The sequence below is a fragment of the Anolis carolinensis genome, chromosome 6 (genome assembly GCF_035594765.1).
Source record: "Anolis carolinensis isolate JA03-04 chromosome 6, rAnoCar3.1.pri, whole genome shotgun sequence".
In the NCBI taxonomy this organism is placed as follows: Eukaryota; Metazoa; Chordata; class Lepidosauria; order Squamata; family Dactyloidae; genus Anolis; species Anolis carolinensis.
The window spans coordinates 15,690,107-15,707,618 of NC_085846.1; the positions used below are offsets into that span (position 1 = coordinate 15,690,107).

The 17,512-nt window shown below is 43.3% G+C and overlaps 1 protein-coding gene across 1 annotated transcript in view; it reads right to left on the minus strand.

Annotated features, from left to right (window-relative positions):
- cacng7 (calcium voltage-gated channel auxiliary subunit gamma 7) overlaps window positions 1–17,512 on the minus strand; it is a 52,661-nt gene that overhangs the window by 23,031 nt on the left and 12,118 nt on the right. The window contains exons 2-3 of the mRNA XM_062957244.1: window positions 10,548–10,787; window positions 8,509–8,613 (exon numbers count right to left, since the gene is read on the minus strand). Of these exons, the coding sequence (XP_062813314.1) occupies window positions 8,509–8,613; window positions 10,548–10,743 (301 nt within the window). The 5' untranslated portion in view covers window positions 10,744–10,787. The remainder of the gene's footprint in view (window positions 1–8,508; window positions 8,614–10,547; window positions 10,788–17,512) is intronic.

A 17,512-nucleotide genomic window follows, 5' to 3' on the forward strand; every position in this document is an offset into this window, starting at 1 on the left:
CAGGGCTACAAAGTGGAGTCCATGACATGCGAGCGTGGAGAAGAACACACTACAGACAACTTACTACAATGCAACCTGAGCCCTGCTACATGCACAATGAAGGGCCTTCTTACAGCGACACCACTCCAAGTGGCCGGCTTCTGGTCAAAGGACATTTAATATAATGCCGTTTTTAACTTGGTGTTTTTAAATACATTATAACTGTACCCCCAACTCGCTTCTGACAAGATAAATAGGTAATACCTAAGGTGACATGATCAGCTAAAGACTTTTCCACCCAGCAGCAGCCATGAGGTCATAGTCCATCATACATGCACTTGCTCTTGGTCTCATTGCAGGTTAACCTTCTTCAGAAACCTAATTTGGAATAGAAGGGCTTTTTTCCTTCACTGCCATTTAAGGGCACAAACTGGGATCAGATCCTAGGATATAGGGCCTGTCTAGAAGGGCTCTTGGAGATCACTAACAATGAGTTTCAGGAGCTTCTGTGTTCCCTGCATGTCAAGACTGCACCACTTTGTGACCTGCATTAGTCTCCAGAAATGTGAAACGTTTCTCCATTCTGAATGATCAGTGCTTGGCTATTCCTCATCTCTGCCAGCAGGGGGCAGGAATATATTCATATTTATATATCAGTCCCTCTTGACACACAAACCCACAGAAATCTTTCATTCCTATTTCTCAAAATTATTTCCATTCAGCGATCTTTTTTAGTGTGCAGCTCACTCATGGTCCTGGGAGAAGAAAATGTTGAAATGTGTTGCATACATCCAAGAAGAAACATAGGAATGTGAACTGACAAGAAAAAAACGATCTAAAAAAGCTTCATGTTCCAAGAAATCAGCCAGTGAAGATTTTCAGAGCAAGGGCAATTCATTTGAATCTGGCTTCCCATCAAGTTGGCTTTCAAGACACAGGAGCAAAAATTCACTGAGAAGTAAGCACCCTTAATGCCACTTGTCCTCTCTAGCCAAACTTTGAACAATTGGGTTGCTGAGAGTTTTCCGGGTTGTACGGCCATGTTCCAGAAGCATTCTCTCCTGACATTCCACCCACATCTATGGCAGGCATCCTCAGAGGTTGTGAGGTCTGTTGAAAACTAGGCAAGTGGGGTTTATATATTTGTGGAAAATCCAGGGTGGGAAAAAGAACCCTTGTCTGTTTGAGGCAAGTGTGAATGTTGTAATTGAGCACCTTGATTAGCATTCAAAACCTGGCTGATTCTTGCCTGGGGGAATCCTTTGTTGGGAGGTGTTAACCAGCCCTGATTGTTTCCTGTCTGGAATCCCCATTTTCAGAGTGTTGTTCTTTATTTCCCTCTTGTCCTTTGCTGAATGTAGCATTTGTTGGATTTTCTTAGTGGGTCTGTAGATAGTTTGTAAGTTGTGTTTCTTCATCAGCTTCCCTATGAGAAGTCAGCCGTAGCAGAGCACTTGATGAACCAACCTGGAAACAGCCTATTATTTGAGAACACAGAAATGCTGGACCACTCTAACAACTATCATGTCAGATTACACAGAGAAACCACTGAAATCCACAAGCACGTGAACAATTTCAACAGAAAGGAGGACACCATGAAAATGAACAAAATCTGGCTACCAGTATTTTAAAAACTCTAAAATCAGGACAGTAAATAAAGAACAACACTCAAAAACAGGGGAATTCCAGACAAGAAACAATCAGGGCCAGCTAACACCTCCCAACAAAGGATTCCCCCAGGCAGAAAGAAGCCAGACTTTGAAGTTGCATGGCCATTCAATGCTAATCAAGATGACCAATTGCCACATTCACACTTGCCTCCAAAATAAGAATTCTTTCTCCCACACTGGACCTTCCACAGATCTATAAACCCTACTTGCCTAGTTTCCAGCAGACCTCACAATTTCTGAAGATACCTGCCATGGATGTGGGTGAAACATCAGGAGAGAATGTTTCTGGTACATAGCCATATAGCCCGGAAAACTCACAGCAACCCAGTGATTCTGGTCATGAAAGCCTTTGACAACACTTTGAAAAATTATTCCATGACATTGGAGCTTCCAGAATCCCCAAACATGTTAGTTCCCTCAATTATTTTTCAAAGGACTGTGTTACCCTAAGTTTGTTTTTTCTTACAGCGGTGCCTAGAGTGTATACTGCAGAGTTAAGGCACCTGTATGCAAGAGAATAAAATAAAACCTGATCTTAAAACTGTGGTAGTGCTGGGATGGGGAATGGGGAAGGGGCAGGTGGGGCCATTCCTGGGGTGCAACAAGCCTTGCATAACACATTTCTGAAAGAAAAATGATCCTGTATCTCTCAATAATGTTTCACCACAGCCATATTTTTTCACTTCCTGTGTCCTATTGATTTTTGATAAAGTTAAAAGTTCATTGGTTTGAGTATTTATATCTCACCCTTCAGCCAATAAGGCTCCCGGAGCAGCTCACACATGGCTAATTTGACCATTCTCTGCCCTCAGGCTTACCGTGTAAAACGGCAGATGCAGAAGGAAAAGGGGGTGGCGATGGAAGACAGGGTTGAAACCACTAGGGTCTTGTCTGTTCCTTGCTTCCTTAGTGGTTTTTCCTCTATCCCTGTCCTGTTGGGCAACTATTCTTGGTATATATACAGTGTCAGTAATATATAAAGAAAAAGCCCTCCTTAGTCTGTCCAACTAATCATTTCCTTCCAATGATTCCTGGGATCCAGAAGTGAGACAAAGGGATGTGTTCCCTGAGTCTATAACAGGCATGGGCAAACTTGGGCCCTCCGGGTGTTTTGGACTTCGACTCCCACAATTCCTAACAGCCTCAGGCCCCTTCCTTTTCCCCTTCAGCCACTCAACTCCAGTGCTTAAACTCCTACATCAGTGTTTCTCAACCTGGGGGTTGGGTCCCCTGGGGAGGTTATGAGAGGGGTTTCAGAGGGGTCACCAAAGACCATCTTAGGAACCCAAACCCCTCCAGTATTTTCTGTTGGTCATGGGGGTTCTGTGTGGGAAGTTTGGCCCAATTCTATTATTAGTGGGGTTCAAGGGGCTCCTTGATTGAAGGTGAACTCTAAATCCCAACAACTACAACTCCCAAATGTCAAGATCTATATTCCCCATCTCTACCAGTGTTCAAATTTGGGCATACTGAGTATTCGTGCCAAGTTTGATCCAGATCAGGGTTGTTGAATGTCTTTCGGGCTGTGTGGCCATATTCCAGAAGTATTCTCTCCTGACGTTTTGCCCACATCTATGGCAGGCATCCTGACGTTTTTGCCACATCTATGGCAGGAGGATGCCTGCCATAGATGTGGGCGAAACATCAGGAGAGAATACTTCTGGAACATAGCCACACAGCTATGTTCCATCATTATTTGGAGTCCACAGTGCTCTCTGGATGTAGGTGAACTACAACTCCAAAACTCAAGGTCAATGCCCACCAAACCCTTCCAGTATTTTCTGTTGGTCATGGGTGTTCTGTGTGACAAGTTTGGTTCAATTCTATCATTGGGTGGAGTTCAGAATGCTCTTTGATTGAAGTTTAACTATAAATCCCAGCAACTACAACTCCCAAACAACCAAATCAATCCCCCCAACCCCACAGTATTCAAATTTGGGCGCATTGCGTATTTGTGCCAAATTTTGTCCAGTGAATGGAAATACATCCTGTATATCAGATATTTACATTATGATTAATAAAAAAAGCAAAATTACAGTTATGAAATAGCAATGAAAATAATTTTATGGTTAGGATCACCACAACATGAAGAGCCGTATTAAGGGGTCATAGCATTAGGAGGGTTGAAAACCACTGCCATACACCAAACTAGCTATCTTTCATAATGATAGCTTCTTTGTCAGGAGCGTGAATCCAGTCTCTATTCTTCGGGAGTCAAAGACGCTCTCCAAGGTGCTGAAGCCTTATGTGGCAGCCACTTGGCTGTCCTTCCTGACACACATAGTTGCTCCCAAACAGGAAGCAAAAAACAGGAGTTTTCTTGCTTTTGTGTTGGGCCACAACATTGAATGGATAGTGCAGGTTGAAGGTAGCCAACGTCCATCTATCTGCCTACCTCGCTATCTATTTATCGGCCTACTGGCAAACATCTACCCATTTATATCTATCTGCTAGTGGATTTTTGCTGCAATGCTCTGCAGTCAAGGCTATTAAAATCCATTTAAGCTTTTGCAGCATGCTGGAAGTGTGCGGATAGGGGAGAAGGTACTAGCTGGCTTCACAATAAGAGTTGCTGTAGTCATTGAAGGTTGCAAGATTGGGCTGCTATGGCTCCACCAACTAGGGCTATTGGATAGTGGCTGCTTTATAAACAAGTTCTACTGAAGTCAGTTAGGTTTGGCTTACAAGAGCAGTGTAATGCGACGAGAGTGTGAGATGGTTCTGTGTCACAGAGGCCTCTGCAGCTTTTCCCAAAGCTAACCATTGTGGTGGAGCCACCAGAGGGTGCTCCTGTCACTATACATACAGCTCGGAGAAATAAAATAAACAAACATATAATCTGAAATCATTGTCGTTATTTATTTTCCCTTCCATCCGTTGAGGCACTTCACAGCCTTCTCTGGCTGCTGGCTTGGATTCACTCTGGTTCCCATCCTTCTCCCCTCTTCTGGCCTCTCTTCTTCCTCTACCATCTTACCCCTAGATTCAAATCAGTTCTGGCAACTGTATTTTGCCAGCATGTCCAAGTTGGACAAAGTGCGTTTAGCTCAGATCACATTTCACCACCAAAAGGAAATCACATTTTACCTCTACCAAATGGGAACTGCAAACCATAGTTTGCAACCAAGATAAATAGTTCTGGTTTGAAGGTAATCCATTCAGAATTTTTTTTTTTTGGGACTAAAACTCCCATTTATTCTGCTGCTAGGATGTTGTAAGGGTCCAAAGAATTTGTTTTTGAAGGCCCATTCTCACTCGCCATTCTAAAAGTTTAAGTGTGATAGTAGACATTATCATGAGAAGAAAGTATGGGAGCCATGAACACCAAGTCCACAACCCATGTTCTTGACTATCTCGGGTTGCGCAGAGAAGTACGGGGGGTTGGGGTCTTCTTATGCTGCCTTGAATATAAGTAGAAGCTTCCATGAAAACTTTGCTTTATCTGTATTCCAGATCCTATTATTATTATTATTATTAGTAGTAGTAGTAGTAGTAGTAGTAGTAGTAGTAGTATTATACCCTGCTTTTTCTCTCTACAAGGATGCTCAAAGCAGCCAGTTGAGGGCAGATGTCCTAGGTAGACTTCCTCTATTGAACAGAGATGGGCCAGGACCCCACACTCATTCAGCAGGATACATGAAAGCATCACAGGTGACACAGAAAGGACAGGGTCTCACTTGCACATTCTGCCCAAAATTCATCATGGGGGAAGATACAATTTTGAAGATTATGGAGGCAAATCTTCCACTACACCCTCACCCACAGTCAGGCTTGAAGGTTGATTGGCATTTGAGAATTATGTGGGACAAGGTGAGGCAAATCTACTCAAACCACTATATTTCTATGTTTTGTCAGTCTCTGGGTAATGTTTGAAATGAAAATTAACCATTTTTTCAGGCATCTAGGAGCATTGCCAGCCTCAAGGATTGCAAAATCAGGGTTGCAGGCTGCATGAAGAATGTACGCAGCACATCTTCCCCACTCCTGATTTAAGAGGAGAAGGGAAGGATCAGCAGAAAACAAATGACAAGATTAGACACACAAACACCCTTCATTCCACATACAGGCACTGATGACTGGCAATTCATCCTGACATCTACGCTTAGCCTATATCTGGAGGAAACCAGGAGGTTTAGGGGTCGGTTACATACACATACAGGACTGCTTGCCAAGAGATGGAAAAGCCATACGGGGCCAAAATCTAACAGCCCTTTCATGTTTTTAGGCACAGTCTGTGAACAACATTCCTTTCACTCAAATTCATGGAAAGACACAAAATTTGCTTTGGAGATCACAGCAAACTAGAACTACAGTGAACCAAAAAATGAGGAATAGGACTCAAGAGCATGTGAAGGGAATTTACAGAAGCTTGAAGCCCATTTTGCTATGACATTTGAACTGGACCATGCTCTTAGTAACTTTTTTTTATAATAGCTTCATACTGTTATCTTTCCATATGGGCTTCATATTATAGATGGCCAGCCCAGACCGAGACAATGGTGTTCTGATCAGGTTCATGGCTGGGATGAGGCTTGATCTGGGGATGTCCCGGCTCACACCCCCAGACTTCAATCACATATATGTTTATAACTGCACAACATAAAACTTCATGAGATGTACTCAGCTACACTTGAGTATATGTCTGCAAAAATGTACAGTCCAGAGATGGCTATGATCCTGTTTATAAGGCCCTGCCTTCTGTGCCTAGAAAATGAATCATCTTTGTTTTTCCTATTCAAGCCAGAAAGGGGAGAGTGGTTACAACAGGCATGGGAAAATTTGGGCCCTCTAGGTGTTTTGGATTTCAACTCCCACCATTCCTAACAGCCTCAGGCCCTTTCCTTTTCCCCCTCAGCCGCTTAAGCGGCTGAGGGGGAAAAGGAAAGGGCCTGAGGCTGTTAGGAATGGTGGGAGTTGAAGTCCAAAACACCTGGAGGGCCCAAGTTTGCCCATGCCTGGGTTACAACATGGGTGGACAAGCTCAGGAGATCTAGAAGCCAATTGGGCACCAGCCCACCAAACCCTAGGGGAAAAATATTCCACGCTATCTTTGTAAAGATATTGAGGGTGGTGGTCTGCATAAAACAAGGTGCATGGATTGAGCATGCATTTTGTTTTAAAGCGAAATTGATACTTCTGGAAGTCTCCTTGCATTTTTTCTCAAACAAAGTTGAGGAAGAGATTTGGGATTTCCAGTGAGCCTCATGGTTGAGTAAGGATTTGAACCCAGGTCCCCCAATAAAAAAAGATCATGGGAATTGCATGCAGAACGGTGACAAGCTGTAGGATTTCCACTTCTGAGCAAAAGCGGGGAAGCCTGGTTTCAAACCCATACTCCGCCTTGAGGTCCACTGCTCTCTTCTTGAACTCCTTGGAGTCAGGATTGGATATTGGGACAAGATTTCAGCAGGAACGGCATCTTAAAATGTTGTAGTTGTCATTCTTCAGGATTTCTAAAGCTTTGTTTTGATTTTATTTCAATCACCTCTTTTTCCAAACAGCCACTGCTCATTTTCCAAACAGCCACACGTTCTACTTGTCACACTGCGTTTTTGAACATTTGGTATTATATTGCCAAGGAATTAAGAGCTTTGTGGACCTACAACTTTAGCACTGGCCAATTATGGCCCTAGGACTCCACTTCTCATTCCCGTGGCAGTTAAACTGATATCAACAGCGTAGTTGAAAGAGACCCAAGAGAAACAATTACCTCTCAGCTTTTAAATTAATGAAGGACAGCTATTGCATTGCAAAGGGGAAGGGAAAAGGAGGGAAAAGATCTGCATAAACAATTTTCATGTGCTAATTTATCTGTGAAGACACAGATTTAGAAATATAATTAAAATAGAAATGAAATACATGGTCAGGTAATCATTGGAGCTGTTGCTCATTCTGTTATCTAGCTGTAAGCTGTTGCTGGGGATCTGTAAGACCTTTGTTCTCTTTTCTTAGGAAAAGCAGATTTGAGTGGCAGTATAGGCAGAGCATGGAAAAGTTCAAGTTTTTGCACTACAAATTCTAGAATTCCAACAAACATGCAGGTTAGAGAATTCTGGAAGTTGTAGTTGAAAAATGCAACTTTTCAAAATTATGGTTGCAAAGGATGCCTCAAACTACACTGAAGACCACCCTCACTATAGGTCCTCGGTCCTCCCATGGCCAAACTGAACATGTCTCTTTATAAACATGGATTCCCCATTCTTCACACTTGAGATTAAGTGAAGGTGTTCATGAGCCAAACACGACAAGTTGCCACATAATCACCAATTTTTGAAAGATAGTAGGTAAAGGTAAAGGTTTTCCCCTGACATTGTCTAGTCGTGTCTGACTCTGGGGATTGGTGGTCATCTCCATTTCTAAGCCGAAGAGCCGGCATTGTCCATAGACACCTCCTAGACCATGTGGCCAGCATGGAGTGCCATTACCTTCCCGCAGATGCGGTACCTATTGATCTACTCACATTTGCATGTTTTCGAACTGCTAGGTTGGCAGAAGCTGGGGCCAATCGCGAGAGCTCATCCGCTCCCTGGATTCGAACTGCTAACCTTTCGGTCAGCAAGTTCAGCAGTTCAGTGGTTTAACCCACTGTGCCAATGGGTAATTAATCTAGATTAGGATCCTGGTATGGAGAATTTGGAAGGTTCTTTTCAACTCTTCGCTCCTGCTATTGTCCTGATCTGGAAACAACCACACACACCCCAGGCACACCTGCTATTTACTTTAAATGAGCTGTTTACATAGTTGCTGATTTTCTAAATGGCCTTGTGTCTGGGATGTCTCTGAAAGAACTGCTCTTAAGGGACTGCTGTGCCTCTATGTTTTCTAAAATGCTGAACAAACTGAAATATTATCCACTCACTGAGGATGTTTTCGGTGTTCTCCGTAACGAGAGGGCCTTCGGGATCAGGGTCAGGCCTCGGTTCTAGGAAGTATTCAGAAGCAACACAGCTGCCTTTTTTCTGACCTGCAAGAGAAGAAAGCAGATTAAATTCATGCAATAGAAGCAGTCTATTAAGCCACGAGAAGGGAAGGCAAATTCTGGGAATGGAGTGAAAGCAGACTTATATCTTGAGAGCTGCAATGAGATTTGACTACTTCAACTGCCTCTCTGTGGACGTCTTCCAGGGACTGACTGGTCATTGATTTCATTCGCTGTACTTGCCCCAACTGAGCACATTTCTTTTTCTTAGTAAGGATGTCATCCCACTGATTTTTCATCTAAATGGTTAGTCACTTGCCTAAGTGCAAGGCATGTCTGCTATGGAGGAGCCTTATGATAAACTCTCAATTTCTGTGTTTTTCTGGCTATGGCACATGTGTCAAACTCAAGGTTTTCATTTGTTGTTGCTGTGTGCCATCGTATTGGCTCCAGTATATGCTGGCCCCGTGACTGAGAGTCCAACAATAGATCTTGCTATTTACAGCCATCCTCTGGTTTTTATTTACCAAGTTTGCATTTCTGTCTATTTTTAAACCTTCTCATGGGCTAATCTGACTCAGCAAAAAGAAGCAAATCATTAGAGATATGAAAGAAGAAAGGCCAAACAGAAAGAGGGTCTTGGAGTGCAGAGGAAGAGCAGGAGTGGCTATGAAAAGGAGAACATTCCCCCCCCCCAAATTTCCCAATGTGATAAGGACAGTATCAATTAGTCCTCTGCTGTCCAAGTTTTTCAGATGCTTCTAAAATGTCCCGGTTTCTTGCTCTTCCTCCCATTTTGCGTTCAGGTCACTTCAGTTGCTGCAACAGAGATCAAGATGCAAATCTCGTTTTCCACTAAAGTAATGCAGCAAGGAGGAAGACAAGAGTCTTGCATTTCCCGGTAGACTGAGACAAAGCCAGAGTGCTGCAACCTTTCTTTGTCTGTAAGAATTTTAGTATTAACAACATCTGCCATCTTGGCCACATGTGTCCTGGTTTTCACCTGTGAAATATTGGTGCATCTGAGAGGACTGTGGCCTCAGGGACCCAAATGTGCATGTGGAGTGGGTGTGGATAGGAGATAAATGGCATTATAATTTGAACTAATCAGCCAAGCCTTGAGATACAGGTCCCCAGTGGCTCCAAACTGAAAGAAAGATGAATTTCTACTGAGCAGTAGGCCAGACCTTCTCAAATCAAGGGCAGTTCTGAACCTGCCAAATCTTGTTCAGAAATAGATGCTGCCAGCATTCAAGGAACTTTACCTTTCCAACCTTTTTGAATGGCACCAAGGTCCTATTCATTATCCACATTTCCTGAATTATGAGTGCCTGGAGGACCTTCCTGTGGTCTGAGTTGCCGGATTCCATCAAAGATGCATGAAAAACATTGCCACTTTTATGCAAGTCACTTATGACTTGCAACTTCATCTTTCCAATAGTTTGGCTGTAAGTGCAGTATATGTAGAGTGTGATTTGTGAACAGGGCATGTCATTTAGCTTCAATTGATGGGTTCGTCACTAGTTACCAAATTTATATCTGAAAACCTTCGTTATGGAAGCTGGAAGAGTTATGCAAGAGTTATGAAGCACCTTGGATCTGTTCCAGACCATGGAAATGTGACTATCTGGGGCTGCAGTTCCCAGAAATCCCAGACAGCATAAGCTATTTTTACAGATCAGTTCCAGAGAAGTAACTTTCCAAAACCCTGACCCCAGCAGTTTCCACATCACTGGATTGGTGAATAAACCCTGGGTTTTTGTCTGAACATTAAAGAAATGACCCAAGGTGCTGAACCGTATCAATAGGCATCTTTAAAGTTCCAGATTTAAACCTGGAGCAGGATTCACCACCTTATCAATATCAGAGCCAAAAGCTCTGGTCTTGCCTGGTCTTGCAGATGAGATGTTGTCCCCAAAATCTGCTTGGGTGTCTCTCATAGAAGCCTGAAAGAGGAGACCTTCTCCAAGAATCCTTACCAGCAAAGAAGCAGACCCTCCAAAGGCCAGCATGGAGCGCCATGACTATCTCCGTGGTCTGGTTCTGTGGGAACACAATCCCTTCCTCCATGAACAGCCAGTAGTCCGTACTGACAGCGATGCCCACCAGGAGCAGCCCACACGCTCCGAAAACACTAGACAGCAGGGTCAGGGCGCGGCTGCTGCAGTTACTCATCCTAGGCGACAGGGGGAGCCACTGGCCAAGTGCAGCGCAAGGACCTGCAGCAAAAAGAAGCAAGAGTCAGCCCAGAGAGTCACAAAATTCGCCCCTCCTAGAGCTCAGGGCCACTTTAACTTGAGTTTTTGCAACCCTCTCCACATGTCACTCTCTGCCATGACTGGTATGAGCAAGACATCCCCATTGTGCCACCAAGAACCCAAAGGTTCCCAGATATACAATTTGAAAGTTCTTCTTAAGAGCTCTTCTCCCTTTGCTTTCAGTGATGCTTATAACTCCTCACAGTCCAGCACCAATTATGCCAGATATGATGTAAGGTTCACAGTTGATTGTCTAGCAAACAGTTCTTGGAGCTTCTAGACTGTAGAGATTCTTCAGAGAGACAAGGCAGCCTAATGTTTGTTATGACATGTTTTATTGTCGAGCAGACCATGCCATGACAGGCAACATTGAGGGATCCCTATTAGGAAATGGGTCCCCAGCCACTGACCAAGTCCTGTATAATACTGGTCAGTACCCAGTGTAGAATTATTGAATCAATTGTTGAATAGTCAGTCAACAAATAGGTAAAAATCCAATGGAATTTAATGCTGTAGTTGAGAGTAACAAAAGGATTAACATAAATAATTTTGCCTAGTTCTGTTCTGAAGATACTGGTAGCTGCCCTCACTACTCTGGTCTAAACAACCATGCAGACCCATCAAGATAAATAAAAGTACAAGAGGCTCTTGAAATCAACCTAGTAATACACAAAATGAATGTGAGAAAGGCATGCAAATAATTAATAGTAAATGTACAAGGTACCAATTGTTCAATCCCTTTCCGGAGAGGGCTGGGAAACCCTCCTGTCAACCCCTGGAGAGCCACTGACAATCAGTGTCGTCAGACCAATGCTGTGACTCAATATAAGGTAGTTTCTTATGTAGCTAAAATTATTTAATGAGGATTTTTAAAAGGAGAGTGGAAGCCAAAGAAGGCACCCATAATCTTCATCAGTATGAATATAGCAGAATCGTGTTTTTTCAATGTTTGTTCCAACCCGTCAACTTCTACATTCATGAATGGCTCATATTGACTAAGATCAATATAGAGATAAGACCCATTGTTGAATATGAATGCTTTGAATAAATTAAAATGCTGTGATTCTAGCACACTAGAAATGACCCTGCTTAGCCTGAAGGGTGACAGCACCCGGATTCACAGAGCCCCTGGCATGCCCTTCCGGTGCGGCAGGCTCCCTTGCCGATATTGGGAATGTATAACAGCAGCAAAATACACAAATAGAAGAAAGTATATATATATATATATATATATATATATATATATAGATATATAGATATATAGATATATAGATATATAGATATATATATAGTGGATATTTTGTGCTACAATGACTCAACACTGGACTCACTGGAAGAGTTATAGAGAGGAGACCGAACAGTACTCAGAGTTGGCCTTATCATTGGGGAAAGTGGGGTGGTTTCCTTAAGGCATAGAGGCTGGGGGATGTAAAATGGAGAGGTCTGATGTGCTATGTGACCTGTTCTCCTTTGCATCCCCTAAACCTCCCTGCTGTCCATAAATGTGGTGGAGGACACTGTTCAGTCTCCAGTAACATTCAACCATCAGGATATGAAACTTTTGCACTGGCAAACAGATGGAGAAACACACAGGCAGCAGAAATGTTCGAGGCCAGCTCTATGTTCAGGTACACTGAATTAAAACAACCAGTGAAATCTTGGGTTGCAGATGTTTAGTCCATGAGTAAAGGGATACTGATCCCTCATACCCTTATAACACCACCCAAATTTCACAGATACAAATGTAGCCAAGCAACATCATGGTGTGGTCAAGATGGGAGACATTGATCCGAGTAAGAAAAAAGGCTAGGAGAGGGAAGGGAAAGATGTTTCCTCATCTCCTTTCTCCCCTCTGTTGAGTTAAATGAGTGAGGACTATGGTACTTTTGCACTATGACCTCAGGAATGACTGAAGGGTGAAGAGATGAAGTGGGAAGACAAGAGAGCAACTGTGACATTTTAAAAGCTGATGGAAAAAGTAGGATGTCAGAGAACTAGTAAGGACTATCTCCCCGCTTCCCCATCCAGCTCCCATGAAACTGCTAGGCTGGAAGAAGCTGAGGCTAACAATGGGTGCCCCCCCCCACTCCCCAGATTCGAACCACTGACCTGTTTGTCAGCAAGTTCAGTAGCTCAGTGGTTTAACCCACTGTGCCACCCAGAGCTCCACGGTGGCCATATGTTCTTATTTGCAGAAGAAGCAGCTCTTATTAAGGAGCTCTCAAAACATCTTCTCACAGAAGTGTTAAAACCATGTGTGGCTTTAAAGATGAGGAACCACGGACCTCTGAATGTAGAGGATGATTGAGCATGGGTGATTGAGACCCAACTAAAAAGATTCAACAAAACTGGACACCAAGGCTCCTTTGGAGCAGTGCCTCTTTGGACATTATCAATCAGATAGTTATTAAACAATCAAATTACAGGAAAGGAGATTCCACCTTAACATTAGGAAGAGCTTCCTGACTGTGAGAGCTGTTCAACGGTGGAACTCTCTGCCTTGGAGTCTGGTGGAGGCTCCTTCTTTGAAGGCTTTTAGACAGATGCTAGATGGTAATATTGTTGTGCTTTTCCTGCATGACAGAGAGTTGTACTGGATGGCTCGTGTGGTCTCCTTTAACTCTATGATTCTAAGTGTTAAGAAATATAAGACATTTATTGTCATTCAACCCTCCTAGGTATAACAAAGACTACCTGCAATCTATGCAAGGCACATGAATTTGGGAGTAAGCATTAAGCAACACTGAACCAATGGTGGGTACTTTTTGTACACATGCTTGTTGGGTCTTCATATTAAATATTGTGTTAGCGATAATGGAGGGGAAAAAGTAATCCCCCCACATACACACACACATACGCAAACTTGCCATTAGGCAAAATTAGTAACAACCTGCCTGACAGTATTGAGGCCTACCATCTCAGAAACAATTTGTGATCCCATGAAAATGGCTAAAAATGGAAATGTGTTGTCAAAGGCTTCCATGGCCGGAATCACAGGGTTGTTGTGTGTTTTCCGGGCTGTATGGCCATGTTCCAGAAGTATTCTCTCCTGATGTTTCACCCACATCTATGACCGGCATCCTCAGAGGTTGTGAGGTATCTCACGCTTAAGCGGCTTAGGGGGAAAAGGAAGGGGCCTGAGGCCAGGAATTGTGGGAGTTGAAGTCCAAAACACCTGGACAGCCAAAGTTTGCCCATGCCTCAGCTACATCCTAATAATTCTCAACTAAAATAGAATAGTTTTATCCATTGATGAATGTAAGTAAATACTATATTGATCCAATTGATTTCAATGAGTCTATATTAGTGGGAGCTATATCCAAAAGTAGGGGCCCCTGGTGGCACAATGTGTTAAAGCGCTGAGCTGCTGAACTTGCGGACCAAAAGGTCCCAGGTTCAAATCCCGGGAGCGGAATGAGCGCCCGCTGTTAGCCCCAGCTCCTGCCAACCTAGCAGTTTGAAAACATGCAAATGTGAGTAGATCAATATGTACCGCTCTGGCGGGAAGGTAACGGCACTCCATGCAATCATGCCAGCCACATGACCTTGGAGGTGTCTATGGACAAGGCCAGAGTCAGACACGACTGGACTTAATGTCAGGGGAAACCTTTACCTTTACCTATATCCAAAAGTGAGGCCACAAATCACAAAAGCTTTCATCATACAGGTCTGGAAGAAGTTACCTCTAATCCATTATTTTACATTTCTAGACCTGTAACCAAAGGAGGATGCAAAATATACTGCCCAATCAATAAAACCTCTCCTCCCCCAAGTGAAATTTCCCCAAATTTCTAGTATTGCAGAAAGGAAGACAGTACTAAAGTTGCTGATCTCGTTTGACATTCGTTTTGGTAACTTTGTTCCTTTTCTTCTGATGCCAAAATTGTACTTCTAAATGTGCAACTGAAGTTTCAAATGACTGCAAAGCCAGACATTTTGGGGACTGAATGGCAAGAGAGAATTTATATTTGGAGTTGGAGAACAGCAACCTTATCTTCCCCCTCCTCCCATAGCTACACTCCTGTTTATTCCTCTCACTCGCAGAGAATATAAAGATGCTGCCAAACGTCCTCAATTTTAAGACAAGTACATGGGAGTCACATGAGAAAACGGAGGCATTTGGAGTGGGATGTGTGTGTTGGTCTCGGCTGCTTCAAGCGCACGACCGAACCTCTCTCCTCCAAGGAGGTAGACCTTTCCGATCTCAAATCCTATTTACTCCTTGACCCGTCTCCTCTACTTTCCTCTCTGCCGCACACTCACATCCCTTCCCTTGCCATCAAGCCCTGATTTGTTCGGTCACATAGTTGCAGTTTTCTCCAAGATATGTTTGTGCTTTCAGAGGCCAACATCAACTCACTCACAATGGATTTTCAAGCACTTTTCCTTGCTTGTGTCTCCAGGGGTTTCTATTTATGCCCTCCTCGACTGCATCTGTGCTGAAGACAGGGCTCGGAAAAAGAAAAAGAAAAAGACCTAAATTGTGTATACATGTGTAAGTGTGCATGTCTGAAGGATAGGGGAGAGTTATTTGGCCTATAAAGGGGGTGCTGAGGGGGAGGATAAGGGGGAAGAAGAGAGGCTGAATTTTGGAAACAGATCTATTATATTATTTGTCCTTCTTTTATAATCCTCACGCATCTCTCCACCCCCCTCTGCCATGTACAACCACATTCTCTGTTATGTGCCCATAACAATCTTTGTTTATAGTCCTTGGCAATGAAGCATCATCCTTCACTTGAGAAACTTTGATTTCTCCCATCTGTGATGATTTCATTTCGGTTACAGAAGGTGGCACAATATGGTCAGCCGATTCATGCACATTTCCCTTCGTATGCCAGATCTGCACATGTTTGCACACAACGCAGGAGGGAATAAATTATAGGTTTATGGGGAAATGGGTTGAGGGAGGGAGGGAGGGAGGGAGGAAGGATGCCTGCAAGCAGTTGTAAGACAAAGGTACGGCAAACAGATGAATAGATAAAGCAAACAAAATAAGTTTGCTACAGGTATGCTCGCTACAGAGCAAGGTTTAATGAGATGGATAGAACATGGTTTGTGAAATTACGTTTTTTTGGGGGCTTTTTGTGTGTTTCAGGAGTAACTTGCCATTTCTGATGTGAGAGAATTAGCCATCTGCAAGGATGTTGCCTGGAGACGCCTGGATGTTTAATGTTTTACCATCCTGTAAGAGACTTCTCTCATGTCCTCACATAGGAAGCTGGAGCTGACAGATGGAGCTCACCCCAAATTCGAATCACCAACCTTTTGGTAAGCAGTCCTGCAAGCACAAGGGTTTAACCCATTGCACCACTGGGGCTCCTTTTTTGGCTAAAGCTCCTAGAATACCCCAATAAGCATACTATGGATAAGTATTTCTTCCAAGCTATACCTGTTTAGACACCACTACCTAAATTGAGTTCACAAAGGCTGGTAGCCATTTGCTGGAAAACTATTTTAACTGCCATGTTCAATGGAATCACAGGAGTTGTCATTTTACATGGTCTTCAGCCTGCTCTGCCAACAAAGGCTGGTGTCTCAATAAATAGCAGCTCCAAGAATTCCATAACATTAAGCCATGGCCATTAAAGTGGTCTCAAGCTGCACAAAGTCTATAGCGTAGACTGTAGCTATACTCTTGGATGATGTCAAAAGACTTAACTTTCTGACGTTCATCAAAGAACCCTTGAGTAAGGCTGGACAACTTGCTTGGATCATGAGATGCTCTGGAGATACCCAACTTTATCATGTCTGATTAGCAGCAATGCATGGCTGGGAGCTTCCCAGTGGCTGGTCCAAGGCTCTGGAACTTCCTTGCTAAGGAGACTAGAATGGCCCCTTTCTTGCTGTCCTTCTATTGGCAGGAAACACTTTTTTTATTCTGGCAGTTTTAGGGAGAAAAGGAGTTTGTAAATCATGTTGAGTGCCAGTTTGGGATGGAAAGGTGAGGTATAAATCAGTGCTACTCAAAGTACAGGTCAATGGACAAGTACCAGTACCCAATCTATTGGTGTTGATCACTTGTAAGTTTCCAGGAAACATTGTAGTCAGTTGGAACAAACATGGTCCCTGGCACATTGGGGAAAAATATTGCTGCACCTTTGTATCGGATACCTTGAAATGCCCTGACATAAAGAAATATTCTCATCCTTATCTCTGTTAGGGATATTGCAGCTTTGGATTACATGTTATCAAGGTAGGAATGTGTGTATGTGAAAGAGAGAGAGAGAGAAAGAACACCATCCTATTCTAATTTGTACTATGAGAATAATGGGTTGTGTAATCCAACACACCTGCAGGGCACCAGGTAGAGATGGCTTGGACTCTCTGCCCCGGAGTGTGGTGGAGGCTCCTTCTTGGGAGGCTTTTAAGCAGAGGCTGGATGGCCATCTGTCGGAGGTGCTTTGAATGTGATTTTCCTGCTTCTTGGCAGGGGGTTGGACTGGATGGCCTATGAGGTCTCTTCCAACTCTATGATTCTGTATGATCTCCAACCTTCCCTCCAATGGACAGGCAGATGGATGCTCACAAGAGGGGAAAGATGTGTGGCAGAATAATATGTACATATTTATGAGAGAGAATGTTTACACAGGTGTTGACAAAGATGGACTGGTTGTCCTCTGAGGTCTGGTTTGATGAATTAACAATTTCTCGAAAAGTGTATGTATGGTATTTGTTGCTGTTTT